The 25511-nt window shown below is 35.8% G+C and overlaps 1 protein-coding gene across 4 annotated transcripts in view; it reads right to left on the reverse strand.

The window, feature by feature from the left end:
* Arhgap20 (Rho GTPase activating protein 20) overlaps positions 1 to 25511 on the reverse strand; it is a 120804-nt gene that overhangs the window by 74689 nt on the left and 20604 nt on the right. For all 4 annotated transcript variants that reach the window (XM_078046968.1, XM_078046966.1, XM_078046967.1 and 1 more), the window contains exon 2: positions 17025 to 17107. In XM_078046968.1, coding sequence (XP_077903094.1) covers positions 17025 to 17104 — 80 coding nt within the window. In that variant the 5' untranslated portion in view covers positions 17105 to 17107. The remainder of the gene's footprint in view (positions 1 to 17024; positions 17108 to 25511) is intronic.

The following is a 25511-nucleotide window of genomic DNA, read 5'->3' on the forward strand; positions in this document are numbered from 1 at the left end:
TTGAAGAAATTAATATCATAACTTAAAACCTTCTCAGAAAGAAAAGTCAAATCCTAGATAACTTTACTGATAAATTCTACTCAACATTTTAGGAAGAAATAGTGACTTCTCCGGCCTCACCTGACCTACTACTCTCTCAGAAGGAAGAGGTAACACTACCCAAGTTCTTTCTCCTATGTGTCTGCCATAAGGCTGATTATAACATGGCTCCTCCAGAGTGATTAGAGAGAGTATGTGAGCAATCAAGACAGAAGATCAATCTTTTATAACCTAATCTCAGAAGTGACACATATTTGCTAAATCCTATTGGTTACACAAATCAATGATACAATGTAAGAGGAGATTTGATAAGGTTGTGAAAACTAGGAGTAGGAATCACTAAGGGCCACTGTAGAAGCTGGCTACCAAAATGATGAACCAAAGATTGCACTGTTATAAGCAAATGTTTGACTCTGCACTGAAAGAACACGCACACTTCATTTACTGTCTTTCCTATTCCCATTCCCCTCCCTTCCCTTCATTTCCCTTTGTCTAATTCAATGAACTTCTGATCACTCCCTGACCCCTTATTGGATATTAACATCTGCATATCAGAGAGAACATTTGGCCTTTGGTTTTGGGGGACTGGCTTATTTCATTTAGCATGAGAGCCTCTAATTTCATCCATTTACTGGCCAATGCCCTAATTTCATTTTTCTTTATGGCACATTCCATAAGATGTTTTAAGAGTTGCACTTATGTTAAAAGAGGTGGGGCAAATAATTAATTTTAGTACATATAGATGAAAAATTTCTGTCATACTATTTAACACTAAGCACAAAAAATAAAATCTTTATAAACAAAAATGATAGGGTTGCAAGGACCATCTATACTATTTCCAACTCTTTGTGACTATTTCCATGATAATTAAAACAATTATAGAACTGGGAGCTGACAGAGAAAGAACATAAAGCATTTAGTTAACTTCACTTCCTCCTGGCTCCCTTCAACCCTGCCACACCATTGACAGATGAGAAAAAGGTCCTGGTTATGGAAAGAATAGATAACTCTACCAGGATCACATAGTGCTACAGCAGGAAACTAGAATCCTTCCTGTCTTCTCATTACACTACTAGTTATGGACAGAAGAACCAATGGCAATAACTCATAATAGAGAAGACATAGTAAATATGTGAGGATTGAATCAACATACATTAAACAGCTAGTCACTCCAGAATTGATATCTGTTAGGGTAGTTTTTTAACACTGACTGTTACACTTTCTCCGGCAGTAGTGGGCTTCTGTTCCTCTTTCCACTCCAACTAAGAGCTGACCTACTTAGTCAGGAGTAGAATGGAATCATCCATTTGGCTCAGCTAGTATTTAAGCACTGAGCATATAGATTTTGAAAAGTAGAAATTATGGCCCCTGAACTCAAAAAGCAGATGGTTAAGTTGACAAGAGAAGACTAAAGTCTGAAACATTGATAAAGTTAGATATTATATTACAGGTGACAACACAGATTTATATATTTTAATAATTGTATTTAACCACAATTTATATAACACAATATTTAAAACACATTATGACATTGATTCTTTTAATAGACCATCCCCATTTTACAGATAAGGAAAGTGAGACAATGAAGAAGTTATGTAACCTGCAAAAGTTCTTAAAGATATTAAGAAGGAACAGGGCTCAAACACAGGAAAGGATAGTTCCAGAGTCCACACTCACTTCAGCACAATAATCTGAAGCTTCTCAATAGTAGTAATAACTATTATTCTGCTTCCTTCATGTCATTTTTAAAGTTTCTGAAGAAAAGTCAATAAGTGAATAACAAAACTACTCTGGGAAATTTTAGCTTTCAAGTTGTACAGAAGAAAGGAATATCTACCAGGTCTTAGGACAGTCTGCTATCCCTGTGGACAAGGACTAGGATGAGCAAATAAACATGCATTAGTGAGGTAATGCTTTCCTGGTGCCAAAATGAAAGACAAAATGAATTATAAATGTAATTAGCAAATTAAACTAAAGTTGGAATGAAGAAACTAAACGATATGCTTTTCTGCAAGAACAATAGTAATTTTACAGTCAAAGCCCACTAGAACATACAGGGACTTAATATATTAATATAATCTCCTAAAGATCTCCTCCCAGTACTATGAAATAGCATACTGTACCAGGAACAGATAGATCTGATTTTTTTTCCTTTAATGAGTGCTGGGTGCAGTGGTACACACCTGTAATCACCGCAACTCCAGAGGATTAAGGCAAGAGGATTGCAAGTTTGAGGTTAGCCTCAGCAACTTAGGAGGCCCTGTCTCAAAATAAAACATAAAAAAGGAATAGAGATACAGCTGAATGGTAAAGTGCCCCTGGATTTAATTCCTAGTAACTATCCCCACCAAATATGAAAAGTAGTTTGCATTAAGAATAAAGCAATACATGGGCCTGGAAAGTATTTTGCCTAATACAGCAAGGAATTTTATTTGGTAAAATTTTGCCACCTTATAAAACAGCTACTTTCCTTTATATTTGAACTTTACACTTTGAAAGATTTTTTTTCCTTGCAAGGAAATAAAAGCATCTTGTAGAACGCTGATCCTCATGTATTAAATTTCTGCTTTGGTATTCTTTTCATTACATATCTTGGATCATCCATGGATCATGAATTAAAACCCTCAGAACACTTACTCAAAAACGTTAGGAATAAATATTTTCTAGAGCTAACTGATATGTAATGTAAGATAGTAAAAGAAATAGTGTCTAGCATAGGTTCCCCCCTTGTCCTGAGATAACATGTTAGTATAGTTTATTGTAATTCTGAAAAAAATATTAAAAATTCATCTAAAATTCAAAACTTTATTTAAAAGTCTTATACCAGGGACTGGGTTGTGGCTCAGAGGTAGAGAGCTTGCTTAGTGTATGTGAGGCATTGGTTCAATCCTCAGCACCACATAAAAATAAAATAATGATATTGTGTTCACCTATAGCTAAAAGTAAATATTTAACAAAAAGTCTTATACCAAGAAAATGTAAAATTTCAAAACAAAATCTAGAAATTTCTCTTAAATTAACTTTTTCTTTAAGTTATATCCCACTGTTACTGCTATTAATTTAGAGGATTAGCTTAAGAGAGGCTTTTACTCATGCCACTCACTTCATTACCATTACTATATTTGGAAGTTTTACTCTGTCAAAGATAGAGGCAGTTCTTCATTTGTTATGAGAACAAATTTTACCATAGTCCTCAATAAACTACTCTATAGTATGAATGCACTCCCTTCATTTGAATGTCTGATGTTATTCATTTGAGGCTACTATTAAAATCACGATGCTAAACATGACAGAAAAAAGGAAATAAAATAATAAGGTATTCATAAAACACAATGGAGATAATAATAATAACAACAACAACAAAAACAACAGGGCAATGTGAGCATCTATATATGTGTGTGTGGTCATGTACAACTGGAATAAACTGACTAAAAGGAAACAGAAGCCAGAAGCCAGTTAGGAAATGGATGCTTTCCTAGTTATCCAATGTCTTCTGATTGGGCTCTGTCAACCTACCATCTTCACTCCAAATTATCCAATTATCTATCTATCTAATTCATAGCTTTGGCATATAAGAATTACTTAGAGCTTCTTCATCTTAAGTAGCTGTGCAAATAGATCAATACTCCATGGCTCAAGCCCTCATTTTCCAGAGGTTCTAGGTATACAACCCTCAAGAGTTGTCAGGGTCTATTAAGAAAAAGCTCCAACTGTTCAGAGCTTCAGGCTAAAAATAAATTATCTACCAAAAATAAATCAATACTAGACTCTAGCTAAGTTTCTGGATTTTACATCTTACATCTTTTTAAATTTCTCATCTGCTTTCATCCTCAAAAAGTCTCTCCGCAAGGATAATGTGTATTTCTAGTTAATCTTACTATTGCTATTAAATATTGCTACTACCACTAGTAATAATACCAATGTTTGTATGTCTATATATCTTTCTCTCTCTACACACACACACACAAAAGAAAAGATTAAAAAATCTGATCATGTATCAGACAAATTTGTGAATTTTTCATATATAAGATCTATTTAGTCCTCATTAAACTCCATGAGCTGATACTGTTATTATCCCTGGTTTAAAACGTACTCAAGATCACACAGCTAGTAAGAAAAGCATGGGATTCAGGTCTTGCAACTGGTTCCCAAGTCCATACGCTTACAATACTGGAGCATACTGCTTTTGCTTATATAATACAAAGAATATTCTTGTATTAGAACCTGGGTTCTAGTCCTTCTCTGACAATTAATCAACTGTGAGATCTAGAGAAAGCCATTTTCACTATACATTGAGCTAGGTTCAACAATCAGCTTCTAGAAGTACTACTGTGTGATGATAAAGTAGGTGCTTTTATTTTATAAAAAATGACATTATTAGATGATCTGGGAGCTTTTATTATTGGTTGTTCAAAACATTACAAAGCTCTTGACATATCATATTTCATACATTAGATTCAAGAGGGTTATGAACAACCATTTTTACCCCAAATACAGATTGGAGAATCACATCGGTTATACATCCACATTTTTACATAATGCCATATTAGTAACTGTTGTATTCTGCTACCTTTCCTATCCTCTACTATCCCCCCTCCCCTCCCCTCCCAACTTCTCTCTCTACCCCATCTACTGTAAATCATTTCTCTCCTTGTTTTTTTTTCCCATTCCCCTCACAACATCTTATAGGTAAATTTGTATAACAATGAGGGTCTCCTTCCATTTCCATGCAATTTCCCTTTTCTCTCCCTTTCCCTCCCACCTCATGACTCTGTTTAACGTTAATCTTTTCCTCCTGCTCTTCCTCCCTGCTCCATTCTAAGTTGCTCTCATTATATCAAAGAAGACATTTGGCATTTGTTTTTTAGGGATTGGCTAGCTTCACGTAGCATAATCTGCTCTAATGCCATCCATTTCCCTGCAAATTCCATGATTTAGTCATTTTTTAGTGCAGAGTAATACTCCATTGTGTATAAATGCCACATTTTTTTTTATCCATTCATCTATTGAAGGGCATCTGGGTTGGTTCCACAGTCTAGCTATTGTGAATTGTGCTGTTATGAACATCGATGTGGCAGTATCCCTGTAGTACACTCTTTTAAAGTCTTCAGGGAATAGTCTGAGAAGGGCAATAGCTGGGTCAAATGGTGGTTCCATTCCCAGCTTTCCCAGGAATCTCCATACTGCTTTCCAAATTGGCCTCACCAATTTGCAGTCCCACCAGCAATGTACAAGAGTACCCTTTTCCCCATATCCTCGCCAGCACTTGTTGTTTGACTTCATAATGGCTGCCAATCTTTCTGGAGTGAGATGGTATCTTAGGGTGGTTTTGATTTGCATTTCTCTGACTGCTAGAGATGGTAAACATTTTTTCATGTACTTGTTGATTGATTGTATGTCCTCGTCTGAGAAGTGTCTGTTCAGATCCTTGGCCCATTTGTTGATTGGGTTGTTATCTTATTGTTTAATTTTTTGAGTTCTTTGTATACTCTGGATATTAGGGCTCTATCTGAAGTGTGAGGAGTAAAAATTTGTTCCCAGGATGTAGGCTCCCTATTTACCTCTCTTAATGTTTCTCTGGCTGAGAAAAAAACTTTTTAGTTTAAGTCCCATTTGCTGATTCTTGTTATTAAATCTTGTGCTATGGGTGTCCTATTAAGGAATTTGGAGCCCAACCCCACAATATGTAGATCATAGCCAACTTTTTCTTCTATCAGATGCAGAGTCTCTGATTTGATATCAAGCTCCTTGATGCATTTTGAGTTAACTTTTGTGCATGGCAAGAGGAGGGGATTCAGTTTCATTTGTTGCATATGGATTTCCAGTTTTCCCAGCACCATTTGTTGAAGTATCCTTCCCCCATTGCATGCTTTTAGCCCCTTTATCATATATAAGATAGTTTTAACTTTATGGATTAGTCTCTGTGTCCTCTATTCTGTACTATTGGTCCACCTGCCTGTTTTGGTACCAGTACCATGCTGTTTTTGTTAATATTGCTCTGTAGTATAGTTTGAAATCTGGAATCGCTATGCCACCTGATTCACACTTCCTGCTTAGAGTTGCTTTTGCTATTCTGGGTCTTTTATTTTTCCATATGAATTTCATGATTGCTTTATCTATTTCTACAAGAAATGCCATTGGGACTTTGATTGGCATTGCATTAAACCTATAGAGAACTTTTGGTAATATCGCCATTTTGATGATGTTAGTTCTGCCTATCCATGAACAGGGTATATTTTTCCATCTTCTAAGATCTTCTTCTATTTCTCTCTTTAGGGCCATGTAGTTTTCATTGTATAAATCTTTCACCTCTTTTGTTAGGTTGATTCCCAAGTATTTTATTTTTTTTGAGGATACTGTGAATGGGGTATTTTTCCTCATTTCCTTTTCAGAAGTTTTGTCCCTGATATACAGAAATGCCTTTGATTTATGCGTGTTGATTTTATATCCTGCCACTTTGCTGAATTCATTTATTTGTTCTAGTAGTTTCTTTGTAGACCCTTTTGGGTCTTCTAGGTATAGAAACATGTCTTCCACAAATAGTGATACTTTAAGTTCTTCTTTTCCTATTTTTATGCCTTTAATTTCGTTCGTCTGTCTAATTGCTCTGGCCAGTGTTTCGAGAACTATATTGAGTAGAAGTGGTGATACAGGGCATCCTTGTCTTGTTCCAGATTTTAGAGGGAATGCTTTCAATTTTTCTCCATTCAGAATGATGCTAGCCTGAGGCTTAGCATAGATAGCTTTTACAATGTTGAGGTAAGTTCCTGTTATCCCTAGTTTTTCTAATGTTTTGAACATAAAGGATGCTGTAGTTTGTCGAAAGCTTTTTCTGCATCTATGGAGATGATCATATGGTTCTTATCTTTGAGTCTATTGATGTGGTGAATAACATTTATTGATTTCCGTACATTGAACCATCCTTGCATCCTACTTGATCATGGTGCACAATTTTTTTGATGTGTTTTTGTATCGATTTGCCAGAATTTTACTGAGGAATTTTGCATTTAGGTTCATTAGAGATATTGGTCTGTAGTTTTCTTTCTTTGAGGTGTCTTTGTCTGTTTTCAGAATCAGGTTGATGTTGGCCTCATAGAAAGAAAAAGAGGGAGCTCTTCCAAATTCAATTTCCTGAAATTCTTCTTTAAAGGTTTTGTAAAACTCTGCTGTATACCCATCCAGTCCTGGGCTTTTCTTGGTTGGTAGTCTATTGATTGCTTCTATTTCATTCATTGATATTGGACTATTCAAATTGTGTGTATCCTCCTGACTCAGTCTGGGCAAATTATATGATTTAAGAAATTTATCGATGTCTTCACTATCTTCTATTTTATTGGAATGTAGGTTTTCAAAATAATTTCTAATTGTCTTCTGTATTTCTGTAGCATCTGTTGTGATATTGCCTTTTTCATCCCGTATGTTAGTAATTTGAGTTCTCTCTCTTCTTCTCTTCATTAGCATGGCTAAGGGTCTGTCGATCTTATTCATTTTTTCGAAGAACCAACTTTTAGTTTTGTCAATTTTTTCAATAGTTTCTTTTGTTTAAATTTCATTGATTTCCGCTCTGATTATTTCTTGCCTTCTGCTACATTTGCTGTTGTTTTGTTCTTCCTTTTCTAGGGCTTTGAGATAAAGTGTGAGCTCATTTATTTGTTGGTTTTTTTCTTTTTTTGAGGAATGACCTCCAGGTGATGAATTTCCCTCTTAAAACTGCTTTCACTCTGTCCCATTGATTCCGATATGTTGTGTCTGTATTTTCATTTATCTCTAAGAATTTTTTGATTTCCTCCTTTATGTCTTCTGTAACCCATTGATCATTCAGTAACATATTGTTCATTTTCCATGTGATGTAGAATTTTTCCTTCCTTCTTTTATCATTGATTTCCAGTTTTATTCCATTATGATAAGATAAAATGTATGGTATTATCTCCACCCCCTTTATATTTACTGACGGTTGCCCTGTGGCATAATATATGGTCTATTTTTGAGAAGGATCCATGTGCTACTGAGAAAAAAGTATATCCACTTGATGATGGTTGATATATTCTATATATGTCAGTTAAGTCTAGGTTATTGATTGTGATATTGAGTTCTATAGTTTCTTTATTCAACTTTTGTTTGGAGGATCTGTCCAATGGTGAGAGAGGTGTGTTGAAGTCACTCATAATTATTGTGTTGTGGTCTATTTGATTCTTGAATTTGAGGAGAGTTTGTTTTATGAACGTCGCCGCACCATTATTTGGTGCATAAATATTGATAATTGTTATGTCTTGTTGGTGAATGGTTCCTTTTAACAGTATATAATGTCCTTCCTTATCCCTTTTGGTTAACTTAGTCTTGAAGTCGATTTTATTCGATATGAGGATGGCCACCCCTGCTTGCTTATGAGGACCGTGTGCGTGGTATATTTTTTCCCAACCTTTCACCTTCAGCCTGTGTATGGTTTTTCCAATCAGAGGTGTCTCCTGGAGGCAGCATATTGTTGGATTTGTTTTTTAATCTATGTTACCAGCCTATGTCACTTTATTGGAGAGTTTAAGCCATTAAAGGTTAGAGTTACTATTTACATATGGTTTGTACTTCCAGCCATGTTTGATTATTTTTTTTAAATTTAGTTTGTTTCTCCATGATTAGCTTTCTCCCCGTCCTCTATCTTTACTGAAGTACTTCCCACTGTTGGTTTTGGTTATTGTTTTTCATTTCTTCCTCATGTAGTGTTTTGCTCAAGATGCTTTGCAGTGCTGGTTTTCTGACTGCAAATTCTTTTAACTTTTGTTTATCATGAAAGATGTTTATTTCGTTGTCATACCTGAAGCTTAATTTTGCTGGATACAAAATTCTTGGTTGGCATCCATTGTCTTTCAGTGTTTGAAATACTTTGTTCCAGGATCTTCTCGCTTTCAGGGTCTGTGATAAAAAATCTGTTGTTAACCTTATTGGTTTAACCCTGAATGTAGTCTGCCACCTTTCTCTTGTAGCTTTAAATATTTTCTCTTTGTTCTGTATATTGGATATCTTCATAACAATGTGTCTTGGCATTGGTCTACTGTGATTTTGTATGCTCAGTGTCCTTATGCATCTACAATTTTTATATCTGTTTCCTTTTTTATTTCTGGAAAGTTTTCTATAATTATTTCATTCAGCAGGTTACTCATTTCCTTGGTTTGAATCTCTATACCTTCCTCTATCCTGATGACTCTTAAGTTTGGTTTTTTTATGTTATCCCATATCTCTTGGATGTTTTTCTCATGATTTTTTACCAGCCTTTCTGAGTTGGCTAGACTCTTTTGAAGATGATATATTTTGTCTTCATTATCTGACGTTCTGGCTTCTACTTGCTCCACTCTGTTAGTGATACTCTCATTTGAGTTTTTAATTTGGTTTATAGTTTCCTTCATTTCTAGAATTATTTTTTGATTTTTTTATAATCTCTATCTCCTGATAAAGATGCTTATTTGCTTCTTTTATCTGTTTATGTAATTAATTTTCAGTGTGTTCTTTCACTGTTTGAATTTGCTGTCTCATATCCTCTTTAAGATTCCATTCCATCTGTCTAAGGTATTCCTTGAGTTCTTTATTTGGCCATTTTTCTAATGCCTCTAGGTCCTCCTGAATATTTAGGCTGTCCTGCATTGTTTGTACTCCTTTTCATCCTTGCTTTTTCATGCTGCTCATGTTACTTCTTGTTCTGTTTGATTGCTGAGTTACTGTTTACTCCTATAAATTTATTTGATGGTTGGGAGGAAAGGTATTAGAAGGGAAGGGAAGAAGTCACTAAAGAGAATGAGAGTAAGCAGGCAAAATTCAAGGAAGGGGTAATAAGGAAATTGAAAAGAAATAAAAAGACAAAAGAAAAAAAATGGAAAAGAAAAAAATTTAAAAATAATAAAAAAATAAAATAAAATTTAAAAAATTAAAAAAAATATTTAAAAAAATTAAAAAATGAAAATGAAAAAAAACCCAAATTAAAAAAATTTAATAAATACAGTCTTAGAGTTTGATTAACTTCTCTTCCAGTAGGTGGAGCTGTGCCCATTGGGCTAAGCTTCTCCTCTTAATACGCGGGAACCAATCACTGTGCAGCAGCTCCTCCTCCCAGGCTGGGTGGGTCTCCAATCCTTAGTACCTAGGGCTTTCTCTTTTGTCTAGTCACTTCTCCACTTTTCCTCAAAGCAGGCCCCGCTCACTGGTGACGCTCACCACAATACTGGCTACACGCCAGGTCTGCTGCTCCCAGGAGCCCTATTTTCTTGAAGGATTGGGCACACTCTCCCTGTTTGACATTCCTCAGACCCTAAGTTTGTGGAGCTTGGGGCTGAGTACCCACAGTGAATTTTGCTTGCCCTCTGGTAGCCCCGCCCCTGGTAGCTGGTGCAAGAGACCTCAGTTGTCAACAGTGGTGGGAGCGGTAGCCAGGGGTTCCGCGCTGCATGTCCAGCGCCACTCCTGATTCCCTCGGTCTGACTATCGCGCTCACGGGAGAGCTGAGGGGCTCTTGAGGTTTCCCTGCTGTGTGGAGAGGAAGGGCTAAGGGGTTACACACCTGTTGCCGCCAGTTTCAATGAAGTTATCTCCTCCGCCGCATTCTGATGATGTCAGTTCTCTGCCATGGTGGTATCCCATGCAAATAGTGAAAGTTTGTTCCCTTTGCCGGGTGACCAATGCAACAGGTGGGTCCTGACTGGCTCTCCCAAGCCCCGTCTCAATCCTGTGGCCACTGCCTATGAAGGCTCCATTGGTATTAACCTCTGCAGGTTCAGAAGGGCTGACCAGTTGCTTCAGTGGGATCATTTAGTGCTGAGTCACAGTGGTTTGTCTGCGAGACGCAGGTGAACTGGAGCTTGAATTCAGCCGATCCGGGTTTGTTGTGTGTTCTGAGAGGCCCAGACTGTTCTCCCCAGATCCACATTAGCTCAGCATTGCCTAGTGATCCTGAGCAAACAGCATTTAGACAGTTTACGACTCCCTACGCCCGCGCAGCTGAAGAGGTCAAGAGACTTGATCTCTCCGCGCCCGCCGCCATGTTGGATCTCAATCTGGGAGCTTTAAGGCTTGAAAATGAAATATATCTAAGGGAAGGGAGGATAGCAACTGGCAATTATCAAGTTAATCTTCTAAACATTTTGTCATTTTATATTCTGTGATATGAGCATTATGATCCATCTTGAGAGTCAGAGATCAGATAACAAATCCCAAGATCATAGAAACAATCAGGATGAAGAGTCAGTATTTGAATAGCAACTAAAGCCCAAGCACTTTCTGCTATATCACAGTGCTTTCCTGGTTTCACTATTCATGCTCTCCTCAGCAGCTGTAAGCAGAGATTTAAAGATAATATATGTAAAGTACATAGCACAAAAAGTCTTGCAAAAAGAACAAATACAACAAACTAGGTTGGAGGTAAAAATAAGAAGATAAGTAATATCAATTTAATGGCAATAGATTATTATCTAAAACAAAAACAAATATGCTTTTGTATAAGTTCTACAAGGTGGGTGGAGTACCATATCAAAACTATGAATTTTTGGAGGGAAAATCTGTATGACCTTAATTCATTCTTAAATACAGAAAACACTATAAGAATGGCAATATATGTGGCATTTCCAGACTACATATATGAGTCTTTGGTATTTTGCTGCATGCAGTTACTTCCTAACAATAATGCAGAATCACTTTATTAAAAGGAATCACCATTTTTACCTAGAGAGAATTTCACAGATAATACCAATGAGCAAGGGGAGTTCTTATGTATTGTCACTTAAAGGAAGGCAGAAGAGTTAGAAATTGTACTGTGCTAACTTATTAAATTCCTCTTTTGGTTTAGAAATGGAGCCATTCATTCATTCACTAAATCATCAGACAAGTAATAATTGAGCACCAGTTTAACATGGTTAACTTGCTACTTAATAATAAGATGATAAATTTTTTACTCAAAGTTTAACAAAACATCTGCAGGGGATTTAAAAGAGTTCTTTCATTAACAGCTCCTACATGTCAGTTTTTTAAATTTAATGAATAAGCTAGACTTAAAGAAGAGGAAAAAAATTGAGCTTTATATTATTTTGTTACTATTATTGTTTGTTATTACTTCATTATTCTTTGTTTTTTATTGATTTTATTTTTTTAATATATGACAGCAGAATGCATTACAAATCTTACACATATAGAGCACAATTTTTCATATCTCTGTTTGTATATAAAGTATGTTGACACCCAATTCGAGTCTTCATACATGTGCTTTGGATAATGATGTCCATCACATTCCACCATCCTTGCTAATCCTTTTTATTTTGTTAAAATTATTATTTTATCTTATTACTAAATGGATGCTAAGACACTAAAGAGAGTGACATATAAGTGCCATGATTAAAAGATATACAAGGTGCTATAAGAAGATAAATGTTATTTATAAAGGTTGGTTCCTGAAGGAACTGAAATTTGAACCAAGACTAGAAAGTGTGGTGTGTTTAGAATTTAGGGTATAGGTAATGAAGTCTTGATTTACTGAATTTTAACAAATCATAATATATAACTATAGGATTATAAGGGTTTTTAACAAATAATATAGTTCAACATCTCATTTTACTTTCAAGAAAACTGAACCCTTTAATATATGTGCCCAGCATTTTCACAGGAGAATGACTATGATACAAGATGAGGTCATTCTTAAAGAACTGAACACTACTGTGTTGAAGAAGAAAAGGAGCTGAATGTAGCCATATTATAACCACTCACCTTAGAAAACCTCCAACCTTCTTAGTATGAAAATGTCTATAATCTGCTATCCCAAATATATAACTAAGAGAAACCACCTTCAGATAATCTGAATGGTGTCCATAGACAAAAAAAATGTTAAAAATCTGTAAAGTGCCTCTGCATACTCTATAGGTTCATCAAAGAACACTGGTGATAAAACTGTTTAAGGCATGCATAAACACAGTCAACTCATCAATTCACCCAATTCTTTCCTCTTCTTTCAATTTAGCTTGTTCATTAAAGTTAAAAAAATCGCAATGTAACAGCTGTTAAATGAAAGTATTCTTTTAAATCCTCTGCAGATATTTTGTTAAACTTTGGGAAAACCTTTATTATCTTATTACTAAGTATCAAATTAACCATGGGACAATAGTAGAAATAGGTCTACCAAAAAGCCAAGAAAAATGAAATGCCAATATATAAAATACTGTTTCTTTGATGTCTGCCCCCATGTTGCATACAAATCTTTTGCAAGCTAGTTCCCATTTTGCATTTCAAGAGACAATGACTTCTGGGGAGGTACTATAATTTTTCTCTGTAATATTCTACACGAAATAGGGGTACTACCATCTTAGACTTTAGAAACTTCACATTTCTGGAATGTAACATATATAAAAGCAAAAGTCTAATTATAAAAATCTTTGACAACTTTGAAAAAAATAAAAGTCCATTACTTAATTAAAACAATTTACTACATATTTCTTTAAAATAGCAAACAATACTTTATAAAAATCTGATTAATGTGATTTTTCAGGAACATGTATTATATAGACAAAATTCATATTTTTTGAATGTCTGTTGTAATAAGATTTGAACTCCAATTACAAAATAGTGCAAGAGACTTGAAAATGAAAATGACTAACATATGTATGCTAAAATGAGAATTTAAATACAAGGGAAAGCAAATCAAAATTCCAATGACTTGTGCATATATAAACACTGAAAAGAATTGCTGGGCACAGTGGTGCACGCCTGTAATCCCAGTAGCTCAGGAGGCTAAGGCAGGAAGATCGTGAGTTCAAAGCCAGCCTCAGCAAAATCAAGGTGCTAAGCAACTCAGTGAGACCTTGTCTCTAAATAAAATACAAAATAGGGCTGGGGATGTGGCTTAGTGGTTAAGTGCCCCTGAGTTCAATCTCTAGCACCTTCCCACATGCCAAAAATAGAATATACAAATTATTAATAGTGGCTACACCTTGGTATGAAGTGGGGACTTTCTTTTTGTTTTATACATATCCCTATTGTTTGATTTATAAGAAATATGTACTAATTTTATTAATTTAAAATACTTTCTTAAAACTGTTTAGGTATTTTTTGTAAGCAAATAAGTACAAAAGGACAGTGGTTCTCCACCAAGACTACATCAGAATCCTACAGATAGCAGTAATACACTGTATACTTAAAAATCTGTAAAGTGGTAGAACTCATACTTAGTGTTCCTGCCAAAATAATTTTTGTTTTTTTAAAAAGGAGTGCAACAGAGTCAACTAAAGAGTGTTTTTGAAAGAAAATATGCAGATGCTTGAGTCCTACAGCAGAATACCAAGTTAGAAAGGTTTGGGAATTATCAATCTAGGTCACCTTTAAAGCTCTTTCCAAAACTAAAATGATACGTACAAATATTCTGTACAGGTTCAGAGTCTAACCACCAACAGCTACATACACAGAGTTTAAAAACATCATTTCTCTAAGAATGTCCTATTCCCCAGCGCTACACTCATTATTGACCTATAGAAACTAGTAGGAAATAAGCTGATTTAAAACACATACAACTTTAACTGAAAACATTTTTCCTTAGGGCTATTTTGACACAAAACCCATTGTTTTTTGTGACTACTGAGACAGGAATTTGGGAACTGGCTCTAAGATAAACACCAATTATTTCAGAGGTAAAAGGAAAGCGGGGAGGGACATGGCTGTATATTATTGGACTAATTCTCTAACCCCAAACAATAATATATGAACTTTTCTAGTGAGTCAGATAAGTGTTAGCACTTTTCCTAACCTGGCACCTCATCTATACTGGTGGTTCTTGGTCCTACTAAATCCAATGCCCTTTTGTTATATAAAAAAGTCTATATATACACAATAATTTTAATTTCTCCTTTTATATCCTAAAATGAAATACGTGGGTATTTAAAATAATTTCAAACATACTAATAAAATATTCTAACAGCAATATAAAGGAAAAATAAAATGAAAATAATTTGTATTTCTCAATATGTATATGTTTAAGCATGACTATCAAAAGATGATGAAATAGATGCTCACATCTACTTATAAGTGATACATTCAAATGTAAGAGAGGTAGATAAAAACCTATCTTATGCAACAAGTAAACAAAAATGAAGTATAGCAAGTGATTTATGGAAAAGGTTCCAAACCATATGAAGTACATTATCTCTTGATGTATGAAGGTGCACTTCTAGGAAATTTAGTATTTATTAAAATGTATGAAATACTCTTGTGTTCATAAATAAAACAAGCTTAGTCATAGAAAACTACATAAAGGTTTTCCCCCTTCACAAATATTCCATACATAGAATATTCAAAAGCTATGAAGGAATTGCACAGCTCTTTGCTACATAGGATGTTCTATGCTTTACATTTTTGGCTGCTGCCCAACAATTCCCTGTGAAAAACTCAATGCTCCACACAATTCCAAAGAGGTTAGCGCCATTTATTTCAGAGCCATTGGTTTATAAGTGAATTTAGTATTTTAGTAAGTTTCAGTACCTATATGTATACTAATATGTATTCTAGCCTCGGGTTGGGGAGAAGTGACTAATGATCCCTGAGATCAGGTTGAAGATACTTCATATATGATATTAGGACTACTTTTAACTAAAAAGCCTAGTGCATTTCCAACCTAGAAGCCTCTAATAAATTTCACCTAAAACTGTACCTGCTTAAAAAAAAAGACAACAAATCTTTTCATACACAAAAGAGAATTAAAGACAGATATACTGATAATTTTGCCTCCTTTGTGTATCCACCTCCTTTTAAAATACTTTCTACTACATTTTAGGCAATCAAGCTCAAATTGTGAAGACATAACAATTATTTCATCTATACTAATGCAAATACAATGCTGAAGCAAATAATCCAAAGTCATTTACATATGCTTCTGATACGTATTTTGATAAATTTCACTAATTGAGATTGGGAAATATAATTTATTTTGGCACTGAAAAACTTCCATGTGTCCACATATATTTTGTTAAAGTAGCAGATAATTCATAGGACTAATAATTACTGGTGTACCCTCACTTTAAATAAAGATGATAATGGCTTCACTTTATATAAAAGGATTCATTGCTTAGAGGAATGTCATCACAGGGCTTGAACATAAAAACTCATGAGTTAAAATGCCATTTAATAAATAAATGAATGACTGAATATCCATTCAATTTCTATACACTACAAAAGACTTTCTGAAAATTTTAATCAAAATAATAATTAATCTTAATAGGTGAAGTGACCAGTAGTCGCTATTTAGCCTGTTTTTCCATTTCAAATTTCACTAATTAACCAATACTACTTAAAAGAAATCAATATACATTTAAAAAAACCTTACTTCATTTCTTTCTTCATATCTAAAATTGGTTAAATATTCATGTACAGGCATCACCTTGTGACAAAAATAAGTATATTTTTATACATAATTGAGATCCATTTTTGAGTCTTGTGCATTCTAATTGTTCTACAAATAAAGTTTGATAAACATGGAATCTTCATATCTCTACGATGTAAGATTCATTTCTGAATCAGTTTTAAAGCAACCAAACACATATAATCACTCTAAAGGGCTCTGATTATCATAAAGAATAGTCTTATCACCAGGTATGGGGACCCATGCCTGAAATCCCAGCTGCTCAGGAGGCTGAGGCAGGAGATTCTTGAGTTCAAAGCCAGCCTTAGGAACTTAGTGAGGCCCTAAGCGACTTAGCAAGACCCTGTCTCTAAATAAAATATTTTTAAAAGGGCTGGGGATGTGTGGCTCAGTGGTTAAGCACCCCTGGTTTCAATCTCTAGTACCAAAAATAAAAGAATATGTCTTATCAAATAATTTCAGAACAGAAATCCTGTTTTCTATTATTAAACATAGAATTCTAATGCTGATAAACAAATAATCCCCTCCTTTACAAAATAGCACATGATCCCAAAACACATCTAACATATAAATTTCTAAGCACAAACCAAATGTGTATATAAAGTTTTGTACCTACCTGGTACTAGGCCGTTTTTGCAGAGCTTTATCCAAGATAAGAGATGGAGCACTCCTTCTCCTTTCTGCTAGTGTTTTCATTTTCTGGTGAGGGAAAAAAAAACAAAAATCAAAATGAAGGCCATATGGCTTGTAAGGGAAGTATATGATTTCATTGATTATTGAAACTGTAACATCTAAAACAGGAGAGTTAAGTGTCAAAAAGTAGTGTAAGCAGTAAGTGGTTTTTGTGATCAGAGAATAAAGAGGTTAAAGGTTGACTAAACTATCTTGGAAAAGCACCATTATAACCATTAGTACTTTATGTCTAGTACTATAACTAGAGACTGGGCATATATTATCTCATTCATATCACAAAATATCATTAGTTTAGCCTCTACTAACTCTAATTCATAGGTCCCTAATTAGGTTTCACAGAAAGAAAGGACTTGGAGAGGTCAATTAAAGGGGAGAAAAACCAGTTAAAACAAAAATATAGCAACCAATATTCTCAAATATATAATAAACCTTTCATTTTTTAAAAATGTAAATATGTCCATATTTGGAAATCTCTTCTTCTAAACATAAAATATATTTTGCTACAACTTACAAAAGGAAAAAGAAAAAATTTTTTCTTCTTTTTTTTTGGTGAAATGTAAGATATTCTGGATGCTGTTTCCAGAGATCTAAAATTTGTGGTAAATGAGGTGTTATTCAAATTAAATTTTCTGGATTAATTACTTTAATCTTACAGCTTTACATATAGCCAGAAGGATCTAGTTCTAGAGATTGATAAGTAAGATTAACAATATAGTAACAAATAACAATAATTCTTCTAGTTACACCCTCTTGCACTATCCTATTAGACTCAGAGGTTTTACCCACTGCCCAAGGGCCCAGGCCAGCCATGCTTGAGAAGTGGATGGTGCTCTAACAGGAACCATTTAAAACTGATTGCATTGCATCCTATCACACAATTCATAGAGGAATCATTTCTTAAAAAGTAAAAAATAGGACCTAGATCTGAATGCAGGAATTGAAAAATCATCCAGATAGAGATGCTGAATTTCTCTGACACAATTCTCATCCCACAAATTGACTAGGCTCCCAGGGATCTGTCCCATATTATTGCTGCCACTACTCTGGCCTTATTAGCAGTGTTTCCCTCCTTAATCTTTTGGCTGACATGTGGAAACTATATTCTCAAATCTCCTTAGCAGATGAGACATCAGTTAAAGTAATTCTATAAAACATTAATAAAGGACAGGAAACAAATGAGTTAAGAAATACAGAATATTAAACACCTCCATCAGGTGTTTTTAACCATGAATCAGTTTTAGACCAACAGATTACTTGTATAAAAGTGTTATGTATGATTTATATTTGGCCTGACTTAGAGAGAAACAGCCCATATTGTCATCAGATTCACAGAAGAGTCTAAATCTTCCCAACTTTAGTGATTTTAATAACCTAGTTTATATATTTGATCTTGCGAGCTCCATCTCACTGTTTCCATTAGTCATACCCCTTAGAAACAACCCTCAGGAATCTAAAGCCTTGAGGCTGCTGTGAGTTCAGAAGTTGCAAGGAGAAAGGAAACCTTTAGAGACAAGTATTTGTATTGCAAACTATAGCAGCCATCTCCCCAAAGAGTCTCAATATTGGAAATGAAGTGACACAATAATGGGGGCAGTTTGTTCATATGCATCAAGTTATGTTTTAGATCTTTTTCAGGATTCTATTGCTTAATTTGGGGTCCAAAGAGCCCTAACAAATCCATTTTATGGGTGTTTCTGAACTCTCTGAAGTTGTGTGTAAAACTTAATTCACAAATTCTCAAAGATCCAGTCCTCAAGGTCAACCTGGATTCTCATTCTATGGTTTTGACTCATTTGTTTTTGGCTTATCTTGGGCTTGAGCTTGATTCCTACTCCCTATCACGGTTCCTTTTATTCAGGACCTGTATTTTTCTTACTTCAAAAACTGAAATGTGCCCAATCCTGTTAATTTTACCTGAACCCCTGGCCCTATCTGCTTTGACCTAAAGGGTCTAAACTATCTTGTGGGGCTGTTCCAGGATCTATCTTTACAACTTTATGTCTGCTTCCCCTAACCCTCTGACATTACTGTCACTAGATCCAAGATCCTAAACTAGATGTTCATTAGTACACGATTTCTAATTCTGAGGTTCTTAGCATTCAGGTTTATAAAGAATTTGGAAAGGGTTCAAAAGAGCCTATAAAAATTAAAATGATCTGACATTTTAAATTTGGGAATAGTAATAATTTCTAAAATTAATGTAGCCCTATCTGTGGAGGAAAGTAAGTATTTTCCAATGTGAGACAAAAAGAAATGAAGCAAAATTATAGAATAAGAATACAGGTTGACCTTGAAGAATGGATCTTTGAGAATCTGTGAACTAAGTTTTATACACAATTTTAGTGGGTTCAGAAATGCCTATAAAATGGATTTGTAAGGACCCTATGGACTCCAAATTAAGCAACCTTCTGATTTAAGGATATATTTCATGAAGTGATAGCAATTAAACATAGAAGAAATAATCAAAGAAAGGTGACAAATATTTCTCTGTAAAGATACTATTAAAATAGGAATTTTTCAACATAAGCTAATGATCAATTGTGTACACAGTGATTAGGCTGTGTTTTCTGAGTAATAAAACTGTCAGATACATAAATAGGGTTAAATACTAAGCGTGTCCACTCATTTAAATTTCTGAGTAATAAAACTGTCAGATACATAAATAGGGTTAAATACTAAGCATGTCCACTCATTTAAACCGGATTCATATTGAAGAGAAAGCAATCAAAATATAGGTAAAATAGTGTTTTTATTTGAGGTCCTACTATGTGTACTCAGACTTACCCTACCACTAATGGAATATGAAACCTAAGATGATTCAGCCATTTCTCCAAGCCTCTATTTCCTTGCCAAGAAAATTTGGTCTACAAATTCTATTTGTGATATTACCCCGTATATGCAAGAAAACAAATAATATGTGCACTAGGCATTTAGGATTTGCGGCCTTCATTTTGCTTATAAGCAATAAAAGAGCACCAAATAGAATGAAATTTAATTAGATTTACGTATTAATTCTTTCAAAATATATAAATCTCATTTGCTTGAACAGTAAAACAAAGGGATATGGGAACTTTGAAACAAATTCACTGATCTTCACTCAGAAAAAAACTTGGATTTTCTTCTTGTTTATAACAACTACATAAAATAAAATACATCAAGACACACTGAGACTATTGATTCCTTTGCAAATGTATAGTAGAACAAACTTATCAGGATAGGCTGAGGTTATACTAGCACCAACAAATTTCAGTTATTCTGTGACATGATTAATTATGATTTATTGCCTCACAAGAAACAGAAGGTAAACTTTAAGCAGTGTTACCTTAAAAAATCATTATCCAGGGGCTGGGGTTATCAGTGGTAGAGCACTTGCCTAGTAGGTGTGAGGCACTGGGTTTGATTCTCAGCACTGCATAAACAAACAAATAAAGGTACTGTGTCTACCTACAACTAAGAATATTAGAAAAAAAAACATTATCTACTGTGTGACTTTATTCTTAAGAATTCCTAAGTGCTTGATATTTTTATCTAGATAAAATCAATAAATAGTAGATACTGTTGTGGAAGTAAATGTTGAGAGCCACAGCCAAAGGGGCCCCAGCAAACTTCCAGCTGCCAGCAAGCTTCAGACTGCCCCAGCAACATCTAGCTGATTGGCTCCTCTGCGGTGATGTTCATTGGGCTGTTTCCCTGCCCTTCAGACTGCCAGCTGATGATTGGCTCACAGCTGCCCCAGCAACATCTAGCTGATTGGCTCCTCCACGGAGCTGCTCATTGGGTGACTTCTTTGGCTCTGTCCACGCAACCCAGCCAATCGGCCTCAAGAGGAGGAGGATTGTGGGAGGTTGAGAGGCTGGTGTGGGGGAGAGAGGCTTGTGGAAGCCAGTGGTGGCAGTTGGGCTCTGAGGGTTTTTCCCTGGAGCTGTTTTGTTTGGCGTTTGTAGTTCTAAAAATAAAGTTAGTTTCTTTTTCACAAGTGGCTCCTGATTTGTGCCAAGCCAGACTTCGGCATTTGGTGGCTCGCACGGGGAGCAACTGAGGGTAAGTAAACTGCTCGCCCCTGAGGGCAGGGCGAGAGGATGGGGAGCCATTCTAAGTCTCCTCTTTTGTTTTGCTTCGTTTTTGTTTTAACTTTCCTGTCCCTGGAGATGAGTAAGAGGGAAGAAAAACCACTCACATCTGAGGAAAAACTATTTGCGTTTGAGGAACAGATAGGGAGAAAGGACGGATACATATGTCAGGAGGATAGAAAGGCTGTTATAATGATTTTGTGTGGTTCCCTTTTTATTGGATTCTGTCTCGGTTTTATTTGCTGTTATCTTGCTGGGTTGTATTATAGTAGAAATACGGGATCAGCAATTAGTAAAAAACAAACCGAAAGAGTGTTAAGTAAATTGTTAAAGGAAGGAAGCTTCCCAGTAAAATCAAGAGCAGTTAGGGCATACGTTGATATAATACAAGAATATAGCCCATGGCTTTTTAAGGAGGAGTTGTTAGATATATCACAATGGAACCATCATGGTGAAGATTTAAAAAGAATAGAAAAGAACAGCCCAGGGACTCTGCCAGTTGGCACATTGACATTGTGGACGTACATATCTGATTTGCTTAGTCCAAAGCCTTCAGTTCAGACAGAGGTAGAGGAAGAAGAAGACATATTGATTCAAGTAGAAGAGGAAGTCTCTCAAGTTAGTCAGAAAGAGGAAAAGATTCAAGTGAAAGAGAAGGTCTTTCGAGATAGTGAGACAGAGGAAGAAAGTTTAGAGCAGAAAAATCTATCAGGGGAAAAGTTAAAACAGGAGACTGCTAATAAGACCCTTTTATTAGAGAGCGTAAGTGTCCAACCAACAGCACCGCCTCTACAGGAGACTGCTACTAATAGCATTCTATCACCAGAGGGCGTAAGTGTTCAACCAACAGCGCCACCTCTACTAGAGACTGCTACTAACAGCACTCTATCACCAGAGGGCATAAGTGTCCAATCAACAGCACCACCTCCATATGCTAAGAGACTCCCAACCCCCGCAGTTGATAGTTGGGATCCTGAGACAGGATCTCAAGTATGCCCTGTATTTGAGGTAGGAGGGCAGCGAACTTACCAGGGTTTAAATTTCAAATCAGTGAAGGAGCTAAAAGAGGCTGTAGCAACCTATGGTCCTCAAGCACCCTTCACTGTAAGCTTGGTCGAATCCATTACCAACTTAAGCATGACGCCAGCAGATTGGGCTAGTTTGTGTAAAGCTGTGCTAAATGGAGGACAATACCTGTTATGGAAGGTTGCCAATGAGGAATTTTGCAAAGAGACGGCTAGTCGAAATGCAGCAGCTGGTTATCCTCAGAGAAATCTAGATATGTTGTTAGGAAAGGGACCTTATGAGGATCGGCAGCAACAACTTGCATATGATCCTGGTGTATATTTACAAATTGCTGTAGATGCAGTTAGGGCATGGAAGACTTTACAAGAACCTGGAGGTTTACAAGGTCAATTATCTAAGATAATACAAGGAGCTAATGAACCTTACGCTGAATTTGTAGATAGGCTTATTCAAACAGCTACCAGAGTTTTTGGGAATACAGAACAAGCAATGCCATTTATAAAACAACTGGCTTATGACCAAGCGAATCGTTGGTGTAGAGATATCATTAGACCATGGAAACATGAAGATTTAAACACATATATTAAATTATGTAGAGACATTAATGAACAAGGGCAAATTGTGGCAGCTGCAGTAAAACAAGCTTTAGATGCCAGAGACATTAATGAACAAGGGCAAATTGTGGCAGCTGCAGTAAAACAGGCTTTAGATGCCAGAGACATTAATGAACAAGGGCAAATTGTGGCAGCTGCAGTAAAACAGGTTTTAGATGCCAGAGACATTAATGAACAAGGGCAAATTGTGGCAGCTGCAGTAAAACAGGCTTTAGATGCCAGGCCAAGAACATGCTACAATTGTCAACAAACAGGACATTTTAAAAGGAATTGCCCCATAGGAGGAGGGTTTAACAAAACTAGGTATCAAACAAGTAGAATACCGGGTATTTGCCCACGATGCCGTAGAGGGAGACATTGGGCTAATGAATGCCGTTCTCAAACCACCATAGAGGGTACTCCATTATATTGGGCTAATGAATACCGTCCTCAAACCACCATAGAGGGTACTCCATTATCAAAAAACGAACAAGGACAAGGTGTTTATCCACAATATCGTGGACAAAGGCATCGGGCTCCGTTGCCAAAAAATGGACAGGGGGCCCCAATGCTCCGGGGCCCCAAACCACAAATATACGGAGCACTGGAGGAACCCAGCAACCCCAGCAACCCCATCAGGGTAGTGCCCAGCACATCAGATCCCTTATCAGACAAACCAGAGGGAGCGCAGGGTTGGACATCTGCGCCTCCACCAAATCAGTACTAACTCCAGAGATGGGAGTTCAAATCATTCCCACAGGGGTAAAAGGACCTCTTCCCAAAGGAACAGTAGGCTTATTATTGGGACGCAGCTCTTCTACTCTAAAAGGACTTTTGATAAGTCCTGGGGTAATTGATTCCAATTATGAAGGTGAAATAAAAATTATAGCCAGTTCTCCAAAGGGTATATCAGTAATTTCACCAGGAGATAGAATAGCACAGTTACTAATAATACCAAGCCTACATGATAAATTTTCCAGTCATGTTGTAGACAGAGGTTCCAAGGGATTAGGCTCCACAGGTGTAGATTGGGCTATGCTTTCTTTAAATTTAGATTCTCGCCCCATGCTAAAACTAAATATTCAAGGACATGAATTTAATGGGCTACTGGATACAGGTGCAGATCTTAGCATCATCTCTCGTCAAGAATGGCCAAAACATTGGCCATTACAACAAGCCACTCAATCGCTTCGAGGCCTAGGAGTGGCGACTAATCCCGATAGAAGTGCAATGCTATTAGATTGGAAGGATCCTGAAGGATGTGAAGGAACTATACAGCCATATGTATTGGATCATCTTCCCGTAAATTTATGGGGACGAGATGTCTTAGATCAATTAGGTTTGACATTAACAAATAATATCAATCAAAATGCACCCACTATTATGGCTAGACAAGGTTTTAGGAAAGGAAAAAGATTAGAAAGACAAGAACAATGTATAGCAGCACCAATACAAATAGATCAAGGAACAGACAGACATGGGTTGGATTTTCACAAAGGGCCACTGAGACAATAAAAATTACATGGAAATCAGAAAGACCAGTATGGGTTCCTCAGTGGCCCTTGACTAAAGAAAAGACACAAGTAGCCCATGATCTGGTCAAACAACAATTAGCGGAAGGACATATACAACCTTCTGTATCTCCCCATAATACTCCCATTTTTGTCATCAAAAAGAAATCTGGTAAATGGAGATTACTGCAAGATTTAAGAGCCATTAACAATGAAATGGTCATTATGGGACCTGCTCAATCGGGGATTCCTCAATTGTCTGCTTTGCCAAAAACTTGGTATGTTTTAGTTATAGATATTAAAGATTGTTTTTTTTCAATTCCAATTCATCCTGAGGATAGTCCACGTTTTGCATTTACTATCCCTGCACTAAATCATGAAGGTCCTGATCAGAGATATGAATGGAAAGTACTCCCTCAAGGGATGGCTAACAGCCCAACTATGTGTCAAATTTATGTTAACAAAGTAATCCAGCCACTTAGAAATCAAAATCCTGAACTACAAATATTTCACTATATGGATGATGTGTTATTGGCACACAAAGCTAAAAACACATTGCTAGAATGTTATGCCACACTTACAAACTTATTAAAAAATTATAATCTAGAGATAGCAATAGATAAAGTACAATTAAATTTTCCAATTAATTATTTAGGAGTTCTATTATCCTCAACCATGGTCCGTCCACCAAAAATTCAAATACGAGTTGATCAACTCAAATCACTTAATGACTTTCAAAAGTTATTAGGAGACATAAATTGGATAAGGCCTTATCTAGGTATTCCAACAGGAGAATTGGGACCTTTATTTGATATCCTAAAAGGTCCATCAGATCCAAATTCACCCCGAATGTTAACGCCTGAAGCAAGAAAGGCATTAAAAATCATTGAAACATATATGGAAAATATGCATTTGGATAGAATTGATATAAGTTTGCCTTTATTATTTATTGTACTACCAACAAAAAATATTCCTACAGGAGTATTTTGGCAAGAAGGTCCATTATTATGGATACATTTATCTTATTCTCCTAACACTATTCTTACTAGGTATCCTGAGGCTGTAGGACAATTAATACTCAAAGGAATAAAAACAGCAAAGGCAGTGTTTGGAATTTCTCCCCATAAAATTATTACTCCATATACTATGAATCAAATTGATGAATTAGCTAATGAGTTAAATACTTGGGCAATAATAATGTGCAAATCTA

Source organism: Ictidomys tridecemlineatus, chromosome 4 (assembly GCF_052094955.1).
Source record: "Ictidomys tridecemlineatus isolate mIctTri1 chromosome 4, mIctTri1.hap1, whole genome shotgun sequence".
Classification (NCBI taxonomy): Eukaryota; Metazoa; Chordata; class Mammalia; order Rodentia; family Sciuridae; genus Ictidomys; species Ictidomys tridecemlineatus.